This window comes from Rhinopithecus bieti, unplaced genomic scaffold (assembly GCF_001698545.2).
Source record: "Rhinopithecus bieti isolate Rb0 unplaced genomic scaffold, ASM169854v2 scaffold_7967, whole genome shotgun sequence".
Classification (NCBI taxonomy): domain Eukaryota; kingdom Metazoa; phylum Chordata; class Mammalia; order Primates; family Cercopithecidae; genus Rhinopithecus; species Rhinopithecus bieti.
The window spans coordinates 33,274-58,877 of record NW_016806112.1 but is presented as its reverse complement, the minus strand read 5'-3'; the positions used below and the strand labels follow the sequence as shown (position 1 = coordinate 58,877).

General features: G+C 43.6%; 1 protein-coding gene across 3 annotated transcripts; it reads left to right on the top strand.

Moving 5' to 3' along the window:
• The first annotated feature begins 726 nt into the window (after positions 1-726).
• On the top strand, positions 727-25,396 carry ZBTB34 (zinc finger and BTB domain containing 34). Of its 3 annotated transcripts, XM_017874735.1 has the most exons (3): positions 1,000-1,254; positions 3,627-3,747; positions 18,907-25,396. In XM_017874735.1, the coding sequence occupies exons 2-3, from the start codon at positions 3,728-3,730 to the stop codon at positions 20,429-20,431; spliced, it is 1,545 nt and encodes a 514-aa protein (XP_017730224.1). In that variant the 5' UTR covers positions 1,000-1,254; positions 3,627-3,727; the 3' UTR covers positions 20,432-25,396. The 3 variants fall into 3 exon arrangements, with proteins under 3 accessions (XP_017730226.1, XP_017730224.1, XP_017730225.1); XM_017874737.1 differs by lacking the exons at positions 1,000-1,254; positions 3,627-3,747 and adding an exon at positions 727-756 and having other exon boundaries at positions 18,904-25,396; XM_017874736.1 differs by lacking the exon at positions 3,627-3,747.
• The last annotated feature ends 208 nt before the right edge of the window (positions 25,397-25,604 follow it).

The following is a 25,604-nucleotide window of genomic DNA, read 5'->3' as shown; positions in this document are numbered from 1 at the left end:
TAAAAATTCAGATGGGGCCTCCCCATGTTGCCCAGGCTGGTTTCAAACTCCTAGGATCAAGTGATCCTCCCGCCTCGCCCTCCCAAAGTGCTGGGATTACAGGCGGGAGCCACCTCCGTTTTGAGAGAGAGAAAACCGGCCCAAGGTCGTAAGTCAAGAGACCCGCTATGGCAGCTCCCCAGAGCCCTGCTGCTGACCACTGCACCTTGCTGCCTTCAGCTGCCCTGCCAGGTGCAGCTCGGGTGCGTGGCAAGAGCCTGAAGAGCTGCAGGAGCGAGGGTCTTGGAAGAGAGGGCTGGGCTGGGGGCAGGCCCCCAGTGCTGGGGGGTCGAGGGCCCTGGGCTCTCTCCCACCCCTTCCATTCCGGGAGCCCCTGAAACGCGCCCCACTGCGCCGCCCTCCTCCGGCCAGCAGGGGGCGCCGAGGAGAGCGCGGGCGGAAGGCAGAGCCGACGCCGCTCCCCGGAGTCGGAACTCCGGGGTCCAGACCAAGGCTGCCGCTCGTCCACAGCAAGGCTCTGGGACGACAATCGGGCGGGACTCAAGATCCCGGTCCCTGGCGAGAGGTCCACCTCGCAGCGCCGCCACCCGGGTCGGCGCCTGCCCGGAAGCGCGGGCGCCCAGGGGGCGGGGCTGGGAAGCGCTTCCGGGGCGGGGGGGCGCGGGGCTGGGCGGCAGCCGGAGCGGCGACGGGCCTGGCCCGGCGCCGGCGGTAGGGGGCCCGCGGCGGGGCGGATGTGGAGCGCGGCGCTCTGCGGCAGGTGAGGCGATGCTGGCCGGGGGCGAGCAGCTTGGGCTAGGCGCGGGGCGGGCGCCGGCGGGCGGGCAGTCCCGGGCCGCTGTCCGGCTCCCTCTGGGTGGCGGCGGGTGCGGGAGCCTTCGCGCCTGGTCCAGTCCCGCGTGTAGCGGGCTGGCGGCCGGCGCGGGCGGGAGCCGAGGCCGGGCGCGGTCCGGAGGCCCGGGCACCTGCTGGGGTCAGGCGCGCGTCCCCGAGGGGCCAACTGTGCTCGGTCTTTAGTCCGGGCGCCGCTGGCCCGGCCGAGGGTCGCGCTCGGGCAGCTGCCCTGGGCTCTCCAGCCTCCACCCGGGGCGTCTTGGGATCCCCAGCTTCCGGGCCCCTAGCCTTGGGGGCGCTCCCTTTTGTACGAGGAGGGAGGTCAGATGGTTGAGTTCCCTGGAGGGCCGGCCGGGCCGGGGGTCGGCCCTTCGGGTGGCTGCCACGGAGCCACTGCCTCACGCCACAGCCTTTCTCCAGGTAAACAGGCGGCGGCGACGGGTTGCGCTTGGCCCCAGACGTCTCCATGGTCACTCGCGCTCAGTTGGTCCTGCCATTGCGGAGGGCTGGGCTGGGGCTGACCGGGGGTGTAAACAGTGCCCTTCTAGGCCAAGTGGCTCTGCTTTCAGGGCGGCACTCGTCTGGGAGTCTCTGTCTGGAGGCGTTCCGCAAGTCCTTTCCATGCTGGGACTCAGTTTCCCCATGTGATCATTGAGGGTTTCATTTAACTCTCTAAGAACCCTTCTGGCTCTGCCATTCCGTGTATGTCTCAAATTGGAAGGGCTGTCCCTGGTTCAAGATACTGGGCAGTTTCGCTGAAGACTTTGTCAGTGTGGACTTTTTAAGCCACTTACTGCATTTCGTTTCAGACAGGCTTTAAAATGATTTCAAGAAGCGTTTTCTAAACCTCACCTTAATCCTCATTGATCCCTTGCTTTTGTCCCTAGTAGGAGTTAATCACATTCCGCCGAGTTTTTGCATGCAGAATTTTTTGTTGTTTATATTTGCCCATTTTCTCTTTGTTCCCTAGTCCAGGCCTTCTTTGCTTCACATCTGGATTATTGCAACAGCTTCTTAGCTGGTCTCTGACTCCAGAGGTTCCCCCCTCCCCCATCCTTCCTTTATGCTAAAGCCAAACTTACTATAGGAAGTCAAAAAATAGTTGAGTGCTTGCTTGCTTATTAAATGTCAAGATGCTGTTCCATGTGGTGGGAAAGTAGTAGAAGGCACACTTACAGTCTCCAAGCAGCTTTACACGGGGTGCTGAGACATTACCTATGAGAAGGTAATTTTGATGAGACAAGGCTGTGTGCTGTAGAATTAAGAAGGAGAGATGGAGGTCACTGTAGGCCGAGTGGTTAGGGAGGGCTTAGTGAGGAGGCGGGATTTGAGCCGGGTGTTAACGGATGAGTAGCATTCAGATAGGAAAAGAGGAATCAGGCCCAGTGATCCTATGGAGTTCGTGAATAGACCAGTCTTCTGGCAGAGAAGGGTTCATATAGGAGGGAAGTAGGAGGAGAGGTGGGCCGCGGCTAGTTCCTCAAAGAACTCGAACACTAGGTCAGAGTTGAAACTACTGAAGGCATTGGTGAAGAAGCTAGAGGCCAGGAGATCAGTTAAGAGGCCATGGCAGTTATACCACTGTTCAAAGCTGAGTAGTGGCCTCTTGCCTGCCACGGTGTGTCCAGCCACCGCCCACCCTGTCTTTTCAAGACTCTTCGTGGTTTGGCCCCACCCCACCTACCTGAACGTTGTTCTCTGCTTCTCCAAGTCTCTTCCCTGCAGAACTGAGTTAGTTACGGTTTCTTGGGCTTTGCTTCTGTTGTTCCCTCTTCTGAAGCTCTGACCTCCTTTTTCTCTGTGCAAATTCTCCATTTCACTTCCTTCAAGCCCCTGCTGAAGATACACTTCCTCCAGAGGGTGTTCCCTGACTTCCCTGCCCCCATGGCTTTGTGGCACTTGGATTCAGCACTTGTTCCTTGGCTGTTGAACTTGTTCTTGTCCCAGCTGGAGTGGGAGATTTTTTAAGGGCATTGTGTCTTAATACTCCTTTTGGAGCCCTTATAGTGTCTAATACTGGGGCTGGACTTCTATAATAGGTACTCAAATACTTCCTGATTTTTGTTGGTAAACAACTTGTTTTGTAATTTACCTTTTTTTTTTTTTTTTTTTTAAGGAGAATCTGTTTTTATCAACTTTCTGTGATATGTAATGCTACCATTCAAGGTGGATGTTTTCAGCTTGCTCTCTTAGGGTGCAGAAAGCACAAAACGAATCTTTGAAACTTTAAAGCGTTCCCCTCTGATCATGGGAAAAGAGAAGAGTCATGTGATTCTTCATTCGGAGACTGTGGGGAAAGAACAGCAGCTTTGGAATCATGGGTTTGAATCCTAGCAAGTCTACTTACCAGCTCTGTGAAGATGAGCAATTTAATGCCTCTGAGCCTCCGTTTCTTATTTGCGGTGTGGAGGATAATGAAATCCATTTCATAGGGTGACTGTGAACTGTAAACAAAAATGGTATATGAACTTCTATATGAAGTAGAAAAATGTGCAGCACTTAGTAACTGCTTAGTACATTTTCATTATTGTTATTGTCATTATTGGGTGTACATTTATCAAGGTGGAGAAGTGATAAGCCGCTGAACTGTGTATCCACCGAGTTTTGGATTTCTGCATCTCTGTGTCCCCCCACTTTTGCCTTCCTTTTGAAGCACTTGTCTAAAATGTCAGTATCATGAATCTAGAATGCCATCTTTATGTTTTATTCCCATTAATGTTCATGTTACTGTAGTTTAAATTCTGCTTAATGTTTTTCAAACTTCTTAATTGTGTCTATTTAATGTTTTGTAGCTGACAAACTGCTGAATTTAGCTTAGTGAAGGTCATCAACTGAACGCAGTTAAATTTCTAATGGTTATTTTCTGGTTGATGTTGATGGCAAGGAAAACCTCATGGAAGGATGCAAGTCAAGGTGAGCTTTTCTAATCCTTTTGTCATAAGAGGCAGGACTTAATGTATTTTCCAGGGCCAGTGCCCCTGAAATGCTAGCCAGCAGTAAGCAGATAAGATGCTGTGCCTTAATATTTTTGAATTCTTTGCCTTAAGAAAGCTTATTCTTTTATCTGAAACAAATCCTCTCAATTAATGATTAAAATATGGAACATCTTTTTGCCTGCTTCACTGACAGAAGTAAAAATCATGGACATTTTGCAAAGAAATGGCTGCAGACCACTTGAGGTACAACATATTGTGACCCCTTAATCATCACAGTGTCAGACCCAGCCTGACTTTGTCTGTATGATGGAACATCCTTCAGTGAGAATTCTCTTTCTACTTGGAGTCGATCAGTAAGAATCCAGCACCAATAAAAATCCTGCATCTCACCATTATGCCTGGATTAAAATCTTGTAAGAGATAATAGTTCTGAGTCTGAGACTGGCAAATCTTGGTCCAAATCCTGGCTCAGCCAGTCATTAGCTGAGTGACCTTGGGTGAGTTTCTCAGCTTCTCTGAGTTTGCTTCCTCATCTGTAGAATGGGGATAACTGCAGCCTCTTAGTGTCGTCTTAAGAGCTTACTTACCATACTGTACACAGTAGGAGCCTATTGACGGTTAGTCCTTGTCATTGTTAGTAAAATTAAAGAGTCCATTCCTCTCCTGCTTGGAAAGCTCAGAAGAAGCTTCTGATGATGTTTTGCATTGACTAAAAGACAAATCGCACCCTCTTGGAATTAGTGTATCTGAGCAGACCTGGAGAATGTTAACGCCTTGGTAGGAAATGTAACAGTTTGGATAAAAATGTTCTTTCAGGCTCACATGAATTAATGCAGTAAGAACTCTAAACTTGTTTTCTTTTAAATTAGGATGAGTGCTTCATGAATATCCATCACAGAATGCCATTTTATTTATTTTTTTTTTTCTTGCATTGGGTTTCAGTAGCACCAGAATGTTTCATGCAGCCCTGGTGTTATTTGACTACTGCTTTCTAAAAGATTCGATTGTAGCTCATGACAGCTCAATTTTGGTTTTAATCTAGACCCAGGCAGAAATACCTAGAAAAGTTATTTTTAATAATTGTTACTTCTGTTACCATGACTTTTGTCTGCGGTGCTTCAATCTGTGTTCTTTTTAATGACTTCGTATGAAAATGAAAATTAGGGATCTTCAGGTTTCCAGTGCCTGCCAGAGAAAGCCTAGTTTGAGCTGTGTCTCAGGTATCAGCAAGTGACTGAAGCCAGCAGGTGCAAATCTGGGTTTGGAATCATGAGCATCTTGATTGAGAATAATGGGTACCTCCTGGTGCCTTAAACAACTTCCAAATTTGTAACTTTTCTTTCTTTTCTTGGAAGTGTAACTGGGTATTTTTAAACAAAGTGTAGCATCTTGTGGAGCAAATTAGAGTGTTTATGGGTTAGGTTGAAATAAGCCACCTTGCTAGATTTTGCTGTTGGCAGAGACTATCCTGCATCTCTGGGGTCTCCAGAAGGAAAAGTTCAGAGCTGAGGGTGCGGCTGTAGTGGCAGTCCATGGATCTTGAGCTACTAGCTTGTTTTAGCTGACATGTACTGAGAGCCTCTCTGCCCCAGACACACTGCTGGGCTTTGGGCACGCAGTCGCTGCCCTCAGAGAGCTCACCGCCAGGAGTGGAAGCTCAGAAGCGAGGAGTCTCACAGAATCGGCACACTTCTAATTGTTCAGCTTTTACATTTTTACTTTTGTTCTGGTTGTTGATATATGGAGACAGTTGCAAGGCTTTATCCAAGGAAGTTGCAGAGATTTTAAGGCCCAGGTGGGTGTTTCGCCTAGATGGCATCTGAGAGTCCCTTCTTATTTTTAGGTTCTCTGCAGAATGGGTCAGCAGTGTGAGAGGATGTCATTAGTTTTCCATTGTTTAGTTTCCTCACAGCTTAACAGAATACGTGGTGCCGAATTTTACTTAAAGATACTAGTCAATGAGGCTGGGCGCAGTAGCTCATGCCTGTAATCCCAGCACTTTGGGAGGCTGAGGCAGGCGGATCCCTTCAGGCCAGGAGTTAGAGACCAGACTGGTCAACATGGTGAAACCCTATCTCTACTAAAGACACAAAAATTAGCTGAACGTGGTGGCACACGCCTGTAATCCCAGCTACTTGGGAGACTGAGTCATGAGAATCACCTGAACCTGCAGTGAGCCAAGATCGCACTACTGCCCTCCCAGCCTGGGCACAGAGCAAGACTCTGTCTCAAAACAAAACAAAAACAAAAATAAAACTAGTCAATGGAAAGGCTTGAGGAGAGGGCTAGGTGAGGATGTTACCCCTTTCATCAGGTGCTGTTTCCATTCCTCTTTTCTAGGAGCAAACACCCTTTCTATTCTCAGCCTTCTCTCTTTTTTTTTTTTTTCCTCCATGAGTAACCTCATCTTACCACAACAATCCTCAGTCAGTACATGGTCACTCTCAAGTCAGTATCTTCGGGTCTAATGTTTCTCTCTAGCTCCAGCCCCATATTTCCCACGACCCTGTGGAAAACCTGAGCCCAGCTTGTCCTGGCTGAGCTACGTGGCCTCCAAGTAGACATCATGCCTCAGTCTCCAGGTTCTGCCGCCAGAATTCTGTGTGAGTTCTCTGAGTATTCAAGACCCTCCACCTTCCGACTGTGGCCTTCTCCTTCCGTGGCCTTCCTTGTCCCTGAGCCAGGGTCACTGCATGCTGCCTGCTCTACCCCAGACGCCGTCTGTCTGCATTCCCCTGTGCCCTGTTCCTGCTTTTCCTTCTGTCTGGAGTGTTCTTTCTTTTCCCTTTGAAATGCAAGGCCCTGTTCAAAAATATCTTCCTCCATGAAGTTTTCCTTTGTTCTATTTTGATTTTTTAAAAATCTTTTTGGTCAAAAGTAATCAGCCTTGTATTGTTCCTTGTAGTTCTTTATTTCTGCCTCTATAACTGTCTGCGTGATACAATAATTATCCATTTGCAGCCCATCTTTCTCCTCTAGATTCTTTGGTTTAAAAAATTATATATTTGTAGGTACTAACCTACATGTCTTAAAAAAACTTTTAGTGAGAATAATACAGTTATTTGATTTTTTAAATGCAAAGGTATAAAGTCTGTTTCCCTTCCCTCTCCTTAGTCCTTAGTCCTTCCCCACAGTGACCACCATTAATAGTACCACATCGTTCCTTCCAGAATGGATACAGCAAGCAACATAATATAATTCCTTTACAAAATGTACATGAAGGGAGTGACATATATGCATACATATTAGTCTACATCTTGCTATTTTTGGCCAAATCTTAGTGCTCTTTCCATATCAAGGCATATACATCTACCCACTCTTAATAGTTGCATAGTATTTCATTGTCGATTATATTTTTTGAAACCACCAAATTATTCATTCCTCAGGACTACACTTGCCAGCTCTTTTAAACTGTGTGCAAAGCTGATGGGTTAAAAATGGTATCTCATTATTTTTTCTTTTTGTATTTCAAACGTCTTTAATCAGAAGTAAATTTTAGCATCTTTGCTTCTTTTTTTGTCATTTTTCTTTTTTTCTTGAACTGTTTGTATCCTTTGCCCATTCTCCCATAGGGTTTTTTTGTGTATGTCATCTAATTTGATTAATAAATTAAGGAATTTGGAAAGTAGTTCTTTGTCAAATATGCATATATTTTTCTTCAGTATATCATTTATCTTTTGGCTTTTGGGGCGAGGGGTATTTTTTTTGTCATATACTTTTATGTTGTCGAATGTATTTGTCTTTGCCTTTGTGGCATCTGAGATTTATGTCATGCTTGGAAAGGCCTTTATGTCAGTATTATAAATAAATTCACCCATGTTTTCTTTCATTTTTTTTTTTTCGTGATAAATCTTTTTAAAATACTGGCGTAGGAATAGAATGGCATTGAATGGAAAGCAGTAAGATCCTCCATACATTCCTTGGTGCTTTATAAGAAATTGGTTAACATGTGACACCTTTGAAAGTTCAGAGGGGCTGTGTTTGCCATTGGTGGGCCATGGTATTTTATGTGGCCCTCTAATGTTACATATAAGGGCAGTTTTTTGCCCTTTTATTTTTTGCCCTTTTTGCCTCTTTTATTAACTCAGTGAGGGCGAGGAGCTGAATGGAAGAGCAGGGACTTGAGTCACTGGTTTCTGTTCACCCTTCTCAGCATCAGCCATGAATGTGACATGATGGTCACTTGCTTTTCCTGTCTTTGTCAAGTGGCTTTTTGTTCTTAAGCCCCTTCAGGTAAAATGCGTTAACCTGGATTGGGGTTATCTCTCCCTTGTGTGTTGTTGCAGAGCAGCCTTTTGCTGTCCTGATGCATGGGCGCAGTGATGGATTCTGTAGCTTTTTTGAGTGGGATCTTGCGAAGATGTCAAGCAGCATGACTTACCAAGCCTGTCGTCATATGGTTTCGCATCAGACCTTAATTTTCTTTTCAGCGCAGCCATGCGTGCTTATTTCCAGAGCCCTCGCTTTGGCTTTGGACTTCAGGTCTGTGGGAGGAGTGTCCCAGGATGGCTCGTGCGGTCATTTCCAGGCAGTGCCGCTCTCTCTGTGGCTTGTACCCACAGTGCCTCACTGTGTGAGTGGCTTCCTGCTCTGGTTGCCCAGCCGGCTGTCACTCTGCAGTGTGTGTTCATTTCTCCCAAAGCTGCTCGCCTTCAGCTGTGCTCCCCTTTGCAGTTGGCTTCCCTGTCTGCTGTACTCTGGTGCTTTCAGACTTGGCTTTGTCACTGCTTGGTCAGTCCTGGAGGGCCCCTCACAGTTTGCTCTTGCTTTCAGGGCGCCGGTCTCAATGCTGCTTTGAATTCTGTTGAACTTGGGCTGAACCCTGTGTCTTCTTGGCAGCATCTGCTCTCTGTGACTTTCACCTTCAAACACCAAAAGGACCGGTTTACTTGAGCCCTGGATCTGTGGTTTCTAATTAATTGAGGCTTTCTCATGTAAAGATAGCTTTTTATTTAAAGCAAGTAGAGTGAGCCAGGGTCCGGGGCTCTGAGGAGGAAAGGGGGATCAAAGCTGTGAATGTGGAGGGCATGATACACAGTGGCCGCAGCGGCCCGCCTGGAACATTTTTCTCTTCATAATCCTTACCTCTGCCGGTGATTCTGGTCTAGAAAAGAGGGAGATATTGCTCTACAAAGAGGGTGCTTCACTAAATTCCTACAGCTGAAATTGCTTGGTCACAGTGAATATGCAGATATAATCTTGATGTATATTACCAAAATGCCCTCATTTGCCCTTCTGTATTCTGGGCAGCAATAGGGAGGATGTGTGCCCACTTGCACCCCCCGCCCCATCTCCATCCCTTTCCTTGACACCGTCCTAGGGCAGGAATGTAACATGGGGCAAGCTTGCTAGGGATAAAGGGTTGTTGTGTGGGGGCCTGGATGCGCATACTTCCGAAGGGTCCTGGGAAAGTCAGCTGCTTGGTTTCCTCATCTTTAAAATGGGGGCAGTAGTACCTGCCTTACGGGACAGGTTGGGAGGATTCAGAGACATACTGCATCCTAAGCCTTTACCACACGCCTGGCATGTATCACACATTCAGTAAAAGCTGGTCACAGATGATGATGGTGGTGGAGTGACTCTGCCAAGTAAAGGGGGAAGGCTGAGGGGCGTGGCAGCAGGGGCAGTCATCCCCTTTTATAGTTGCCCAGGCTGGTGTGGGGGCAGCTGGGTGCGTGGAAGTAGGAGAATGTCGGTCCTGCCCACATCAGAGGTGGTCCTTCCCAGAAGCTACCTGGGAGACCAGTGGTGGCCTTATGTGATCACGGCAGAGGCTGTGTGTGAGGTGAAAGCTATTTCACAGGTGTGAAATTATTCTCTTTCTTTGTAAGAAAGAATTCGGAAGTAAGAAATTAAAGAAATTGAAAGAGCAGAAAGATTGACTTTCCGTTGATTGAGTGAACTGAAGAGACCTGTGAAGAAGTTGAGGAGGTGACAATTTTGAACTTCCCAAAAAACCATTTCAACAAAGTCCTATCCATGTGTACTTTTTAAAAGAAGTATTTCACATTTTTTTTTCCCAGAGTATAGTTTTACAAACAAAACAAAATTTTGTTAAAATATATATTAATGATACTGAAAGTAAATTCAGCTTGTATGTGCTTGTTTTTTAAATTAAAATAATAGCAATGTAAATGTCTGATTTGGGTGTGGTTTTTTGCCTAGAATAATGTGACAGAAACACCTATGATTAATCTCCTGAATTAAAGAATTCTGGTTCTGATGGTTTTAGTGAGTGGAATAATCAAATTCATTATTGTTTTCTGAGGCAGCTGCAAACTTAATCTAAATGAAAAACATATAAATCACTACTCTGCATTATCAAAAATGAATTCCATTCCCATCTCTCTCTGAGTGGGGAGGAATCTGCATTAAGCCTCTATCAAACTGCAAGACTGGGACTTTTATTCATCTTTGAATTCCCTTTGGTTTTCTGTATGTAAGAGATTGATATTGAGTGAATATTTCCTATAAATGTATGAAAAATAATTTAAATTCCCAGTCAGTGTGCCGTTTAGTGATTGCAATTAAATCTAATACTTGCAGCACATATGACAAAAGGCTAATTTCCTTAATTTGTGAAGAGCTCTGACAAATCAATAAAAAAGGCAAATAAGGGCAAAGGATATGAGTAGGCAGTTCAAAGACAAACTTAGACAAATTGCCATTAAACATGAGAAAAGATATCAACCTCATTTATAATTAAACAAATGCAACCGGGCACAGTGGCTCATGCCTGTAATCCCAGCACTTTGGGAGGCCGAGGTGGGTGGATCACCTGAGGTCAGGAGTTCAAGAACAGCCTGGCCAACATGGTGAAACCTTGTCTCTACTAAAAATACCAAAATTAGCCAGGTGTGATGGCTTGCACCTGTGGTCTGAGCTATTAGGGAGACTGAGGCAGGAGAATCGCTTGAGCTTAGGAGGCAGAGGTTGCCTTGAGCAGAGGTTGCACCACTGTACTCCAGCCTGGATGACAGAGTGGGACTCTGTCTCAAAAAAAAAAAAAAAAAAGCACATCAAAACAATGAGGTACATCTTTCACCTATCAGTTTGGCTGAAAAAGTGAAAAGGTGTGATACCCATTGCTGACAGTTATAGGGGAGCAGGCCCTTCCCTGTGAATGGATAATTGCTGCTGCCTCTTAGAGGGTAATTTGGCATTATCAACTGAAATGAAAAATTTACCACAATTCTGCTAGAAGTTGAGACTACAGATTTACTTACATAAGAAAGCCAGATGTAACTGAGGGGTGTGTGTGTGTGTTGTCGGGTGACATTCTGTGTTTGTAATGGCTATCTTAGTATCAACTGGGAACTGGTTAAGTACGTTGTGATATAGCCATCCATGGAATACTATGAAGTTAGAAAAAAATAGGTCAATGTGTATGTGTTGCTATGGAAAGATTTTTTTTCTTTTCTTTTTTTTTTTTTTTTGAGACGGAGTCTTGCTCTTTTGCCAGGCTGGAGTGCAGTAGTGCTATCTCGGCTCACTGCAGCCTCCGCCTCCCAGGTTCAAGCGATTCTCCTTCATCAGCCTCCCGAGTAGCTGGGATTACAGGCGCGCCCTACCACGCCCAGCTAATTTTGTATTTTTAGTAGTCGTGATCTTTTGACCACGTGATCCGCCCACCTCGGCCTCCCAAAGTGCTGAGATTAAGGCGGAAAGATTTTAAGGTATATTAAATACATTTCTTTAAAGTAGGGTACAGAACAGTTTATGCTGATAGATGTTTTGAATTTTCTCTGAAAGAATACGCCAAAACTCCTACCAGTGATTATCTTTGGAAAGAGGGGCTAGGGGAAAGTTTTATTAGTTCTGTTCTATGATCTGAAGTTCTACCATATGCATATATTTTATTTTAAAGATAAAATTAATTAAAAATTGGCCAGGTGCAGTGGCTCATGTCTGTAATTCCAGCACGTTGGGATGTCAAGGTGGGAGGATCCCTTGAGGCCAAGAATTCGAGACCAGCCTGGGTAACATAGTGAGACCCTGTCTCTACAAATTAATTAATTAATTTATTTATTTATTTGAGACGGAGTGAGGCCAAGAATTCGAGACCAGCTTGGGTAACGTAGTGAGACCCTGTCTCTACAAATTTATTTATTTATTTATTTATTTATTTATTTATTTGAGTTGGAGTGTCGCTCTTGTTGCCCAGGCTGGAGTGCAATGGCATGATTTTAACTCACTGCAACCTCCACCTCCCAGGTTCAATCAATTCTCAGCCTCCAGAGTAGCTGGGATTACAGGCGTCCGCCACCATGCCCGCCTAATTTTTTTGTATTTTTAGTAGAGACAGGGTTTCGCCATGTTGGCCAGGCTGGTCTCAACCTCCCGACCTGAGGTGCTCCACCTGCCTCGGCCTCCCAAAGTGCTGGGATTACAGGTGTGAGCCACCGTGCCCGGCCTACAAAAAAGTTTTTTAAAAGCTGGACATGGTGGTGCATGCCTATAGTCCCAGCTACTCAGGAGGCTGAGGTGGGAGGATAGCTTGGGCCCAGGAGGTTGAGGCTGCAGTGAGCCAAGATTGTGCCACTGTACTCCAGCCTGGGTGACAGAGTGAGATCCTGTCTCTAAGAAAAAAATGTAATTCAAAATTGATCTAACTTAGGTGTAGACCCACTGGCATTCCACACGGGAGAAAATCAAGACCTTCAAGAAACCAATGAGTAGCGCATGTTGCAAAACTGCCAGTACAGAGGGATAGAGGATCACATTTGAACTCGAAGTGTGCCTACATAAGAGGCTCTGACCTCCTCTATCCTGGGATCACTGGACCTGACAAATCCACACATGGGGTGTAGAACTTGTGATCGATGATGAGTTTCTCTCCCTTTAGTCTGGTCATATGGCTCAGACTGAAATTAACTGTAAGTTCACTATGTGCCAGTCATTTAGAAGCTTCTTGTTCAAGAGTGTGGCTTGTTAGCAGCTCTAGGGGGGAATCTTTGAATCTCATTGTCACTGTGGAAAGGAAGTGTTAATGTAAGGGAGAGGAGAGCAAAGCACTTCCTTTCTCATATTGCGGAAAAATGGAATCCCTTTCTTAGGTGTTAACCGTGGCGTTCCGCTTTTCTCAGTGATTATCTTTCAAGTGTTGTTCTCCACCTTTCTTCTGCGAAGCAGGTAAGAAAAAACCACACAGAGAAGGAAGCCTCATTGGGAAGCCGTTTTCAGTTGTACATTCTATTTCAGAAATGCTCTGTTGCATTCCTTTCTGTACTGGTTTTTGCCCTGCAGTCCACACCTTTAAAAAGCCCGAACCCACCTTCCTTTTGTCCCTGCATTCCAAAAGTCACTATACACCCCATGTCATGAGAATGCTATGATGAATAGGTAACATTTGACTATTTGTTAGGTGCCAGCTGAGTTGCATTTTTATAAGTTTTGCCAATTTGAGAAAGAAGTATTTTGTCTCATGTTTATGCATTTATTTATTTTTGAGATAGTGGCTCACTATCACCCAGGCTGGAGGGTAGTGGCACAATCTCAGCTCATTGTAACCTTGGCCTCCGGTACTCAAGCCATCCTCCCACCTCAGCCCCCCGAGTACCTGGGACTACAGGTGCCCACCACCTTGCCCTACTAATTTTTGTATTTTTAGTAGATACGAGGTTACACCATGTTGGCCAGGCTGGTCTCAAACTCCTGAGCTCGAGCAATAGGCCCAATTTGGCCTCCCAAAGTGCTGGGATTACATGTGTGAACCACTGTGCCTGGCCTCATATTGATGTTGCTTTACTGATAAAGTTGTTAAGCATTTTTTTTTTCTTTTTTTGAGACGGAGTCTCGCTCTGTCGCCCAGGCTGGAGTGCAATGGTGCGATCTCAGCTCACTGCAACCTCCACCTCCAGGGTTCAAGCATTTCTCCTGCCTCAGCCTCCCGAGTACCTTGGATTACAGGTGCCCGCCACCACGCCCAGCTAACTTTTTTATTTTTAGTAGAGACAGGGTTGCACCAGGTTGGCCAGGCTTGTCTCGAACTCCTGACCTCAGATGTTTCACCCGCCTCGGCCTCCCAAAGTGCTGAGATTACAGATGTGAGCCACCATGCCCGGCCTAAGCATTTTTTCTCTATATCTAAAGGCTATTTTAATTTCTTTGTAAAAAGTGTCTGTTCATAGTCACTTTTTTCAGTTGTTTCATTTGGCTTTTATTGATTTGTGAGAGACTGCTGTTTATGTTCTAAGTATTTTTTATTGTTTTCTACCTCTTTTTTTTTTTTTTTGCTAAAAGTATTTTTTAAATATATAAAAGTTGTATTTCTTCTGTAGTTAAATCTGCATTTCTTCTTCTGGTATCTTTGTGTGCTTAGAGAAACCTCTAGAAGTTATTTTGGGGTATGCTGTGAAGAAGTATCTAAATTTATTATTAATTCAAATTCTCTAAGCAGCATCTATTTCAGTAATTCTCCCCTTTTTACTTGCTTGAAATGGCCCATGAGGCCATCTCAGTCTGATTTCTACCTTGACAACCTCATGTGGCTTCTGCCCTGCCCCTTGCGCCTTGTTGCAGCTGTGTACACACTTCCAGCATGTCCTTCCTCCCCAACCCTTTGTACGTGTGATTCCTTCTGTCTGGACAGGTTCCCTGCAGCACCCTGATACCTACATGTATCTGACTAACCTTTATTTGTCCTTTAGTTCTTATTTAAAATTGCAGTTGTTCATGTCGGCTTCTCTGACCACTCCCCCATCGTGAAAGATCTCATAGCTTTTATCATGATTTATGATGAGAGAATTAAAACTCCGATGGATCCCTAGTGCCTGACACTTAATACATACTTAGCCGATGAATTATAGCCCAGTCATACATTTTGACATCTGTAAGTTCCGTTGTATTTGTCTATCTCTAACATTTCTTTAGTATTCCAGATCTGCACTATCCAGTTTGGTGGCCACTGACCACATGCGACTATTGAGCACATGGAATGTGGTTAGTCCAAACCGAGCCATGCTGTGTGTAACATACACATCAGAGTTCAGAGACCTAGTGTGAAAAGAATGTCGAATGTCTCAGCTTTCTAATATTGATTACATGCTGCGATGATGTGTTGGGTTATATAACATATTACTACAATTTGTTTTTTTAACTTTTAAAAAATGTAACTGCTAGAAAACATTAAATTACACATGCAGTGTCTTACATTTATGTTGGACCACAGTGTTCTAGATGAATTTTAAAATCATTTTGTCAGGTTTCTAAGAAAAGATTTCATCAGGCTATGTATATTTATAAATTAATTTTGGGGGTAGACTGTCTCTCTTTACAGTATTGAATCATCCTGCCAGAAGCATATTCCCTCTCTTCATTTATACAGGCTTTTGTCCGTATTAAAGTGAGTTGTATTTTTGTTGTTGACACTGTTTTTTGCTTATCTTCCCCTACCCCTAGGTATTTTCTAGTTCCTGTCGCTATATTGTTGGTTGCACCTTATTGTCATTATCTTACCTGTTTTTTGTGTGTAATTTTTTGAAACCCCCCACTTAGTAGATGCCGATTCTAACATTTTACAAGTGATTCTCTTGGGGCTTCTGTGTAAACAATCTGCATGTTACATCTGCACGTAATAGTCATTTTGTCTCTTTTTTAATGGCTGCTTGCCTTAATGTTCCCTTGTCTTGTTGCTTTGGCTGGAAGTTCTAAACTAATGTTAAAGAGTCATGATGGCAGATAACCTTGTATATCTTCCCAGGCACTGATGGGAATGACTTTACTAAAGTGTTTACCGAAGTGTGCTCCAGGGAACACTCATTCTTGGGGAATATTAATATGTGTACCTTGAGAGAACAGTTCCACCATTAAATGATTTTGCAAACTGCTGAGTTAAGCAGGATTCTTGTCTGCAGGACTTTTCAGATAGGATATTATGCTAATGTGTGTTTTAATCCCTAGGAGGTGAGGATATTGGGGCCAGCTCTTGGGCTTGGGTTCTACTAAATACATTTTGGGAAATGCAGACATCATGTTTCCTTTTTTCCTTTCCCTCCCTCCCTCCCTCCCTTCCTTCCGTTCCCTTTTTTCTCCCCCTTCACCTTCCCCTTCCACTTCCCTTTCCCCTTCCCCTTCTTCTCCTTCCTTCCTTCCTTCCTTCCTTCCTTCCTTCCTTCCTTCCTTCCTTCCCTCCTTCCCTCCTTCCTTCCTTCCTTCTTTTCCCTATTAAGTATACTAACATATGCAGTGTTTCCTTTTTAAGGATGATGTTGCCATTGGTTTGTTGTAGATACACTTTATTAAGAAACTATTGTTCTGTTTCTAGCCTACTGAGTATTTTCGCCTTACTCTGAAAGGACATTTAACTTTCTCTCACATGCATTTTTGACATAATATTGATTTGGTCATGTGGGTTTTTCTCCGTGACTTATTGATGTTGCAAATTATATTCGTCTATTTATTTCTGAACATGTAGCCATCCTTACATTTGTGAAACAGCTGTTCTTGGTCATAATATATTATTTTAATAGGTTGTATTTGCTAGCATTTCTGTTAGGACTTTAAAATCTATTTATTTAGATGAAGTAGACAGTTTTCTTCTTTCTGCTATTTGTCATCTTCTGCTATGAGATTTGTGCCATATGAACTGAGATGCTTTAAATGTTTTTACATGCATCTCGAACAGTGTGAACGGCCTGAAGATCATTTGTGCCTTGGCACTTCTGTTTCTTATTTAGTTCTGCCAATTTATGTTATCCTAAAAATATGTTCATTTCATACAGATTTCAAATTGATTTCAATCATAAATCCAGGATAAATAAGGGCGCAGTATTCCTCTTTGACTAAAATGTTTTAACTCAAATTTTGATGTGATTAAAAAAAAAGTTCGGACATGATCTAGGCACATTTAACTGATCCTTTCCTGTGAGAGTCTTAGGCTTAGTTGCATGTTGTCTTGTCGTGAAATTTAAAAATTCCCTCTGTGATTATGTGCTGTTTTTCTGTATTAGTTATTTTCCTACTGTCTTTGGGCATCATTGGTTTTCCTTTTCGGACCTCCTGAGTTCAGCCATTTCACTTGTTTTAGTATTTATTGTTTAATGATTAAAACTCTTAAGGCACTGACTTTTCCTGTTACAGCTTTTTGTTATTTTTTTTTTTCAAAACTCCCAACGTTTCATTTTGAAAAACTTCAAACAGAAAAGGTGAGAGAATTTCACAATAAGTGCCCAAATATCCACAATGTAGACCCTACAATTGTTAACTTTTTACTGTGTTTGCTTTATCATATATTTGTCCATCTCTTTTTTGGAGATACATTCTCAAGTAAGTTGAAGATATGAGTAAACTTCACTCCTAAAGCCAGATTTTATGTGTTTTCTCATTGTCTAAGTAGTTTTATTCCATTTAGATTTTTTTCTGATCTAATACTTAAGAGGTATTTACATTTCTATTGGTCAGGTTTTAAAATATAAATGTTAGATCTGGTTTTGTTGTGTTTGGGTGAGAGGATGGAGCCTGGACTATATATACTTAAGTAGTTCTGAGCAGTCTGGTGCTACAGATGTTTAGGCCACAGGAAGGAAACCTGTTGTAGGTGTGCCACAACTGTGGCACACACCTTTTGATGTGTCCGTCACCCTTTCACTCCTGTTGTCTAAAATAACTACTGTTTAAAAATACTGTCTTGGCCGAGTGCGGTGACTCACGCCTGTTACCTCAGCACTTGGGGAGGCTGTGGCTGGCAGATCACTTGAGGTCAGGAGTTCGAGACCACCCTGGCCAACATGGTGAAACCCCATCTCTACTAAAAATACAAAAACTAGCTGGGTGTGGTGGCGGGTGCCTGTAGTCCCAGCTACTCAGAAGGCTGAGACAGGAGAATCGCTTGAACCCAGGAGGCGGATGTTGCAGTGAGCCAAGATCATGCTATTGCACTCCAGCCTGTGTGACAGAGCAAGATTTTGTCTCAAAAAAAAAAAAAGTAATAATAATACTGCACTGAAGGAGACCAAGCATAGTAAGTCTCAGCCAAACTAACCCAACCCAAAAGAGATATAAAGGTGTACACAGCTGAAGGGCAAACACACAAATCAAGACAGTAATACTGGAAAGGGTTTAGCTCCATTTACTGTATCCAGTGTGCTGCATAGTTGAAAAATACCAATCAGAAATACACAAGTAAGGCAGAACATTTTTAGATGAATTTAGTTTTGTTTTGTTTGTTTGATTTTTTTTTTTTTTTTTTTTTTTTTTTTTTGAGGAGTCTCATTCTGTCACCTAGGCTGGGGTACAGTGGTGTGCTTTTGGCTCACTGCAACCTCCACCTTCTGGGGTCAAGCGATTCCTCTGCTGCAGCCTCCCTAGTAGCTGGGATTACAGGCGCACAACACCACACCAGGCTAATTTTTTTTTTGAGACGGACTCTCGCTCTGTTGCCCAGGCTGGAGTGCAGTGGTGCAATCTCGGCTCACTGCGAGCTCTGCCTCCCGGGTTCACGCCATTCTCCTGCCTCAGCCTCCCGAGTAGCTGGGACTACAGGTACCTGCCACCGTGCCTGGCTAATTTCTTTCTTTTTTTTTTTTTTTGGTATTTTTAGTGGAGACAGGGTTTCACCATGGTCTCGATCTCTTGACCTTGTGATCCACCTGCCTCAGCCTCCCAAAGTGCTGGGATTACAGGCGTGAGCCACCGCGCCTGACCACACCAGGCTAATTTTTGTATTTTTAGTAGAGATGGAGTTTCACCATGTTGGCCAGGTTGGTCTCAAACTCCTGACCTCAAGTGCCTCCCAAAGGGCTGGGATTACAGGTGTAAGCCACTGTGCCTGGCCTGAATTTAGTTATTTTTCACAAAGTACTTCAAACCCTCAAAAGTACTTGAAATGGGGAAATATTTGTCCTAAAAGAACACCAGTTTCTCAGAGCCAAAATAGTCCTACTTTGTGTAAAATATTTTACTTTTGATCAAGATGAATGTTAGGCAACGGTGACACTAGGCTAATTGATCATTAGTTTATTTGGCTTTTGGTGAATTAATCAAAACATGAAAGACTAAAACAAGGGGAAAAATTGCTTCAGGTAGATTTTAGGAGGTTTGATAGCCACAATGGTATTGTCGTTGTAAGCTTGTGTTTATGCCACTTGTACTTAGTGAGGAGTCACTGGTGAATGATGCAAACTCTCTCTCTCCGCAGAGTACGCTTCATGTCAGTAGAAATGGACAGCAGCAGTTTTATTCAGTTTGATGTGCCCGAGTACAGCAGCACCGTTCTGAGCCAGCTAAACGAACTCCGCCTGCAGGGGAAACTATGTGACATCATTGTACACATTCAGGGTCAGCCATTCCGAGCCCACAAAGCAGTCCTTGCTGCCAGCTCCCCATATTTCCGGGACCATTCAGCGTTGAGTACCATGAGTGGCTTGTCAATATCAGTGATTAAAAATCCCAATGTGTTTGAGCAGTTGCTTTCTTTTTGTTACACTGGAAGAATGTCCTTGCAGCTGAAGGATGTTGTCAGTTTTCTGACTGCAGCCAGCTTTCTTCAGATGCAGTGTGTCATTGACAAGTGCACGCAGATCCTAGAGAGCATCCATTCTAAAATCAGCGTTGGAGATGTTGACTCTGTTACCGTCGGTGCTGAAGAGAATCCCGAGAGTCGAAACGGAGTGAAAGACAGCAGCTTCTTTGCCAACCCAGTGGAGATTTCTCCTCCATATTGCTCTCAGGGACGGCAGCCCACCGCAAGCAGTGACCTCCGGATGGAGACGACCCCCAGCAAAGCTCTGCGCAGCCGCTTACAGGAGGAGGGGCACTCAGACCGCGGGAGCAGTGGGAGCGTTTCTGAGTATGAGATTCAGATAGAGGGGGACCATGAGCAAGGAGACCTGTTGGTGAGGGAGAGCCAGATCACCGAGGTGAAAGTGAAGATGGAGAAGTCTGACCGGCCCAGCTGTTCCGACAGCTCCTCCCTGGGTGATGATGGGTACCACACTGAGATGGTTGATGGGGAACAAGTTGTGGCAGTGAATGTGGGCTCCTATGGTTCTGTGCTCCAGCACGCATACTCCTATTCCCAAGCAGCCTCACAGCCAACCAATGTATCAGAAGCTTTTGGAAGTTTGAGTAATTCCAGCCCATCCAGGTCCATGCTGAGCTGTTTCCGAGGAGGGCGTGCCCGCCAGAAGCGGGCCTTGTCTGTCCACCTGCACAGTGACTTGCAGGGCCTGGTGCAGGGCTCTGACAGTGAAGCCATGATGAACAACCCCGGGTATGAGAGCAGCCCCCGGGAGAGGAGTGCGAGAGGGCATTGGTACCCGTACAATGAGAGGTTGATCTGTATTTACTGTGGAAAGTCCTTCAACCAGAAAGGAAGCCTTGACAGGCACATGCGACTCCATATGGGAATCACCCCCTTTGTGTGCAAGTTCTGCGGGAAGAAGTACACACGGAAGGACCAACTGGAGTACCACATCCGGGGCCATACAGATGATAAACCATTCCGCTGTGAGATCTGCGGCAAGTGCTTTCCATTCCAAGGTACCCTCAACCAGCACCTGCGGAAAAACCACCCGGGCGTTGCTGAAGTCAGGAGTCGCATTGAGTCCCCCGAGAGAACAGATGTGTACGTGGAACAGAAACTAGAAAATGATGCATCAGCCTCAGAGATGGGCTTAGATTCCCGGATGGAAATTCACACAGTGTCTGATGCTCCCGATTAAGATGGTAAAGAAGTGCACCCAAACAAAGCACATTAATCAATGCATATTTGTGATTTGCTTTGTTGTAATCTTTGGTTTTCCCAACCATCTGGAAATCTCTTGGTCTCTTGGCAGTTTTTCTAAAGTTTCTGGATGGAACACTTCGTTGTGTTTATCCTTTCCCCTGCCCTCCCTCCCCGAAGGAGCTCAAAGCATGAAGGGCAACGCATCCAGGGAAAACACAGGCTGACAGTATTCCTCTTTGGCTGAACTCTTAATCCAAAACCTGCCAGTGATTTAGCTATGCCAACTGGTTGACCCTCCATTCTCTGCCAAGAGGCATACTCTCTCTCATTGTGTGCGCTGGCAGCAGTGCACTTCCATGGAGGGAGATTAGGATGCCATCAGCTGATACAAATGGGTAACCTTTTCTAATTTAAAATTCCTTTTAGGGGGTAGTTAGACAATTTATATATATATATAATAAAACTATTATATATATAGTATATATACATTCTCAAATTTGATTTTATTCTGGTTGAGGTGAATGTAAGAGGAATATATAATTTAATACAATGTGAACAGGGCTTCTGAGTCTGTCTCATCCTTACCTAATATGTTAGGGTTTTGTCCCTTCATTTCCCTTACAAAAGAATGTTAGTAGGTTTATATTAATCATTGTGTCCAAAAGCAAGCAAAGCAAATCACAGTGTTCACAGCTCTGCTTCATAACAAATACATAAACCAAATGCCATAAAATTTCTTCAACTCTAGTTGGAAACCGTTTGGAATTTTTGTTAGTTGTCCAGCAGGTAAGCTGGATTACCTGTGGTGCTGACCTTTTTACATAGTGTAGTGTTATATTAGCCAACCCCAAAGGAGCAGTGGTTTTCAAGGTTTTTACTGGCCTACAAATCTACCTTCATTCCGTACTGTAGAAACATACATACCAGGTAACTAAATCGAATCACTCTCTATCATGAGTTAGTACTCACTCGCACTTAAGGAAAGGGATTTGTAGTTCTGTCTACAAAATTCTCCAAGCAGTGTTGTGGTTTTTTTTTTTTTTTTTTTTTCTTTCTCTTTTCAAACAGCCAGTTCAGGTGCACAGCAACTTTTTCTACATGCAGTTCCCAGGGAAACTGCAGAACTTAGAATTTGTACTTTTTGTAAAGCTATACTCTATGGGAATTGCAAGCAATATATCTATCTTAGTATTGTGTGTGCTAATGAGAGCCTCAGTGGCTCCCCCACTCTCTCAGTGTTTCCTGCTTAAAGAACCAACAGTTTAAAAGCCCTCTAAGATATTCTGTGTGTCACCAAATCTGTGTGTCACCATTTTTTGTCATGTGGTGCTATTTTGTTAAGTGTCTTTTAGGTCAGTATAGTTGTAGAAAATGTGAAATCTAATGGTAATAATGAATTATAATTGTTTTCCTCTCTTGAGTTCGTAGCTTGAAAAGAGACCTCAAAAGCATGTGCTGGCAAACACATTACTGTATGAAAAGATACCTGAGTCCTATTTGAATAATGTTTTATTAGTACTTTCGGAAATGTCTTCAGTTCTGTATTGTGTTCACATACACAAACAGGCTTTACAAGATTGCTTCGGTACTGTAAACTCTGGCAGAGAGTAATTTTATAGGCAGTTTGGTGGTGAGTTTGTGCTGCAGGCTGCCTGTGGGATGTCAGCGTTCTGGTATCTGGCTGAGAACCTGGGGTCTGAGATGCACAACCAGTGCACCTCCATAGGAGAACAGTGCAGCCACCTAAAAGAAAAACGAACAAAGGACCAGCCTCAGAGGCTAGAAGGTAAAGGAATACAGAATTTGATGTTTGCTGGTTTTCTGTGCTTTTTTGGCTCTTAAAATACCAATGGTGGATTGTTTTTTTGTTTTTGTTTTTTGTTTTGAGAAAAAAAAGTCATTCAAGCCCTTTGTGTGTAATAGCCCCCAGGGGTGGCAGCTGTGCAGTCGCATCTCTTTAGCACACAGGATCTGTTCACGTGTGAACTGCTGCGCTACACATCAGTGTTAACTCCCTACAGATTACACTCTAATCCCGCTGCTCCCGAGGAGCGGCTTTTGCTAAATCGGGTATATAGTATGCCTTTTTCCTCGTCAAACTGCCTAAGTAGGGGTTTGTTCTCTCCCTGAAGCACTTGTTCAACTCCTGTTAAAGCCGCGTGCCTCAAGGGGAGGCTGGACCCCAAGTGTTTACCCACTTAAATATGTTCTGGGGTTTCAGGTAAATGTTGGTGATTTTTTTTTTCCTTACATGAATAAGTTTGGTTTTGATTATTTTTTAATTGAATGCAAAAAATTTGTGTTGTGATACAAATTAAGTTTGTGACAAGAAATGCCCAAATCCAAGGACATAAGAGGTCAAGCTCAGGGAAGGAACCTCCTTTTCACTCAGGCTTGGGGCCTTCAGCGAGGTCTCCAGAGCATTCCGTGGTGTGAGAGACAGTGAGGAGGGAGGGCACCTGGTGCGGGCACCTCCAGCGTCCTGGCTCTTGGCATTGTCCGTCTTAACCTTATTTACATGGAGTTCTTTGTATTTGTAAATCTGTTTAACTGGTTTGAGTTTACCAAAGAGTGACTTATCCAAAATTGTCTTTGACAAAAATATCCATTGCTTTGATTGTACAGTTCAGGTTCAAACATTGTAATGGGACTGTTAAGGGGCAGAAAATTGATTGAGTTTCTCTCTAAGAATCATGATTCCACATTTTGCAAGTTCCACTTGCTCCCATTCGTGTTGCTAACACTTTACCCTTTCCACTGCTCGCAGTGTTAAGAATGAATTCTCAAGCCATAACACAGTACTGTAAAGTTCCGCAGGGCTTCGAGGGAGGCAGCGCCTAGGCCAGCACGGAGCTGTGTAGCCTCTCTGAGCGTTCGCACTGTCATGCTTCCCAGGGGCGTGACTGGTGAGAGATTAACTCCATTCAGATCGGGCAGCAGCAATTAATTGTGCCTTGCCGCATGAGGATGTGTCAGGAGGATTAACATGACCACAGAACCGAAACATTCTCTCCCTGAAGTTCACTTCACGTCTCCGCAGACGAAGTACGCTGTGTAACTCCTTAGAGCAACTCTTTTTGGAAAGCAAAGTCCCTATTTCTGTACAGTTTTAGGTTAGGTGTTTCATTTATAACAGATGCAGAAATCAATTAAGATAAAGTGATATGTGAAGAAATCTTTTACAGTAAAATATATCCTAAATTCATATAGGCTTGTTCATAATTGAGTCTCTTCTTGAGCTACCTTTTCAATATTAGACAATGTGAAGACAGTGACAGCGTCCTTTTCTAGAGATACTTAGCCTGTTATTACAAACTGTGAAGACAAAGAATTTTATACTTTTACTAATGTTTGTGGTTTTAAACAGTTATTTTCATTCTAATCAGTTCTCTACCCTCTAATTTCTACTAAAGCTGTAAATACATTTAGAAATTATATTTGTAAATACAGTATATGGAGACAAGTTAATTTTTTGGTCAGTGGAAAAAGCCTCCCAACCAATTGGCTCTGCCTTGGCAGTTGTGTTTTTTGTTTTTTTTTTTGTTTGTTTGTTTTTTAGTTTAGGTGTTTTTTTTTTTCTTAACAGCAGAAAGGATACTGTCGGTTCACTGTTGAGCAGAATATACTGTAGAACGAAATTGATAATTTTGAAATCTTCCAGAGCATGAGTAAATGTCTTTTCTAATGATAGCAAATATAACCAACTCTTTGTTTTTCCCTTAGCCCAGACCATATAGGCCTGCGTATTTTGTGTGTGGTTTTGTTTTATTTTGTTCTTACAGCCTAGACTCTAGGAAGAATTTGCAGGAACACAAAACAAGGGCTGGGGGGAGTATCATCTATGTGAATGAGCTTTACTTTAAAGAGATCAATGTATTTTATTTTATCAACTTTTCTCTTAGTTACTGTGATTTTTGTTGTTGTTGTCCTCGTTATTGTTAAATTCTGTAATGGTTTCCTGTGAAGCCTCCACTGAAAGGGACTCAAATATGCAACACCTAAACTATTTTCCAAGGGCACATGCCCCTTGAATGGTGCTTCTAGACTGGTCAGGGTTATTTATTAAATTTTATATATGAAAGTATTGGGGAATTATGTAAATTCTTTATATGAAACTATCTAGTTCATAAATCATAGATTTCATATTACTCAGTGCAACTGAACTAAAAGTTCAGAAAAGTCATTCACATTGTTCCAAATTTGTAATGGTTGTCACATGTCACATGCGTCTTTTTCAGTAAGTGCCAGAGTGTTCCCACTGTTTCTGCCCAGTGCTTGACTTCTCGACCCAGAAGGGAACTTGCTTTCTCTGGTTCCCTCCCTGGGTCTGGCACAGACAGGGCTATTGTAGTTCTTGATCAAGTCCTGGAGTCAGCCTTGCCTGCTCTCCTTGTAGCAGATTCAGTCCACAGACCTCTTGCTGCCCCTCAGTGACAAGTATGCTGTGAATTCAACCTTTGGACTTGCTGCCCAAGCCTTTGGTTGTTGCCCTGACTATTGTAAGAGGTAAACTTACCTGGTTTGTTTCAGAATGACCATTTTCCTAATGTGAAAACCATCTCTCTCACCACTTTTATTAGTAGGGCTAACATTTTTTTCCGTTATAAATGGTTGAGCAATTTGAATGACTTAACACAGTGTCATTATCTTGCAATATAAACTGGTAACCTCACAACTCCACACTTCATCACCATATGAAGTAAATGAAGCTAGCTAAGCGGATGCTGTATCAACTAGTAACTTGCCATTAAGGATTATTTTATAGCATGAATTTAAGACTATTTATTCAAATGATATTTTACTCTTGTATTCACTTTGTTTTAGATTTGTGACATGAATATTTCAGTGCTGCTTAATTTTGTTCTGAATTCTTGTTTCTTGCTTGTAAATGGCTTTTTTTATGGTATAAATAAAGTCAATGGACATTGCTGTTTGTAAATAAAAATGCTGCTAGAGCAAATGTGCTGTGGTCTCCCTCTGCGTGGGCCCCCTGAGCTTTGGTGAGTGTCACTGGCTCTGACAAACATCTGCAGTGTCATAGTTTCTGTAATCACTGTTTTTGAAAGGTTAGGGTTTCCTAAGAAGCTCTTGTGCCACTATCGTGCTGAGAAGAGGAGAAAGAAGCGAGTGTATTTCTGACCTCTTGCGTGGCGACTGCATTGTCGGCC

What these genes read in the sequence shown, in the direction of transcription:
- ZBTB34 (XM_017874735.1), top strand. Translation starts at nt 3,728, where the DNA reads ATGGAAGGATGCAAGTCAAG. An exon ending in ATGGAAGGATGCAAGTCAAG is followed by an intron (nt 3,748 to 18,906) that starts GTGAGCTTTTCT and finishes CTCTCTCCGCAG; the next exon opens with AGTACGCTTCATGTCAGTAG.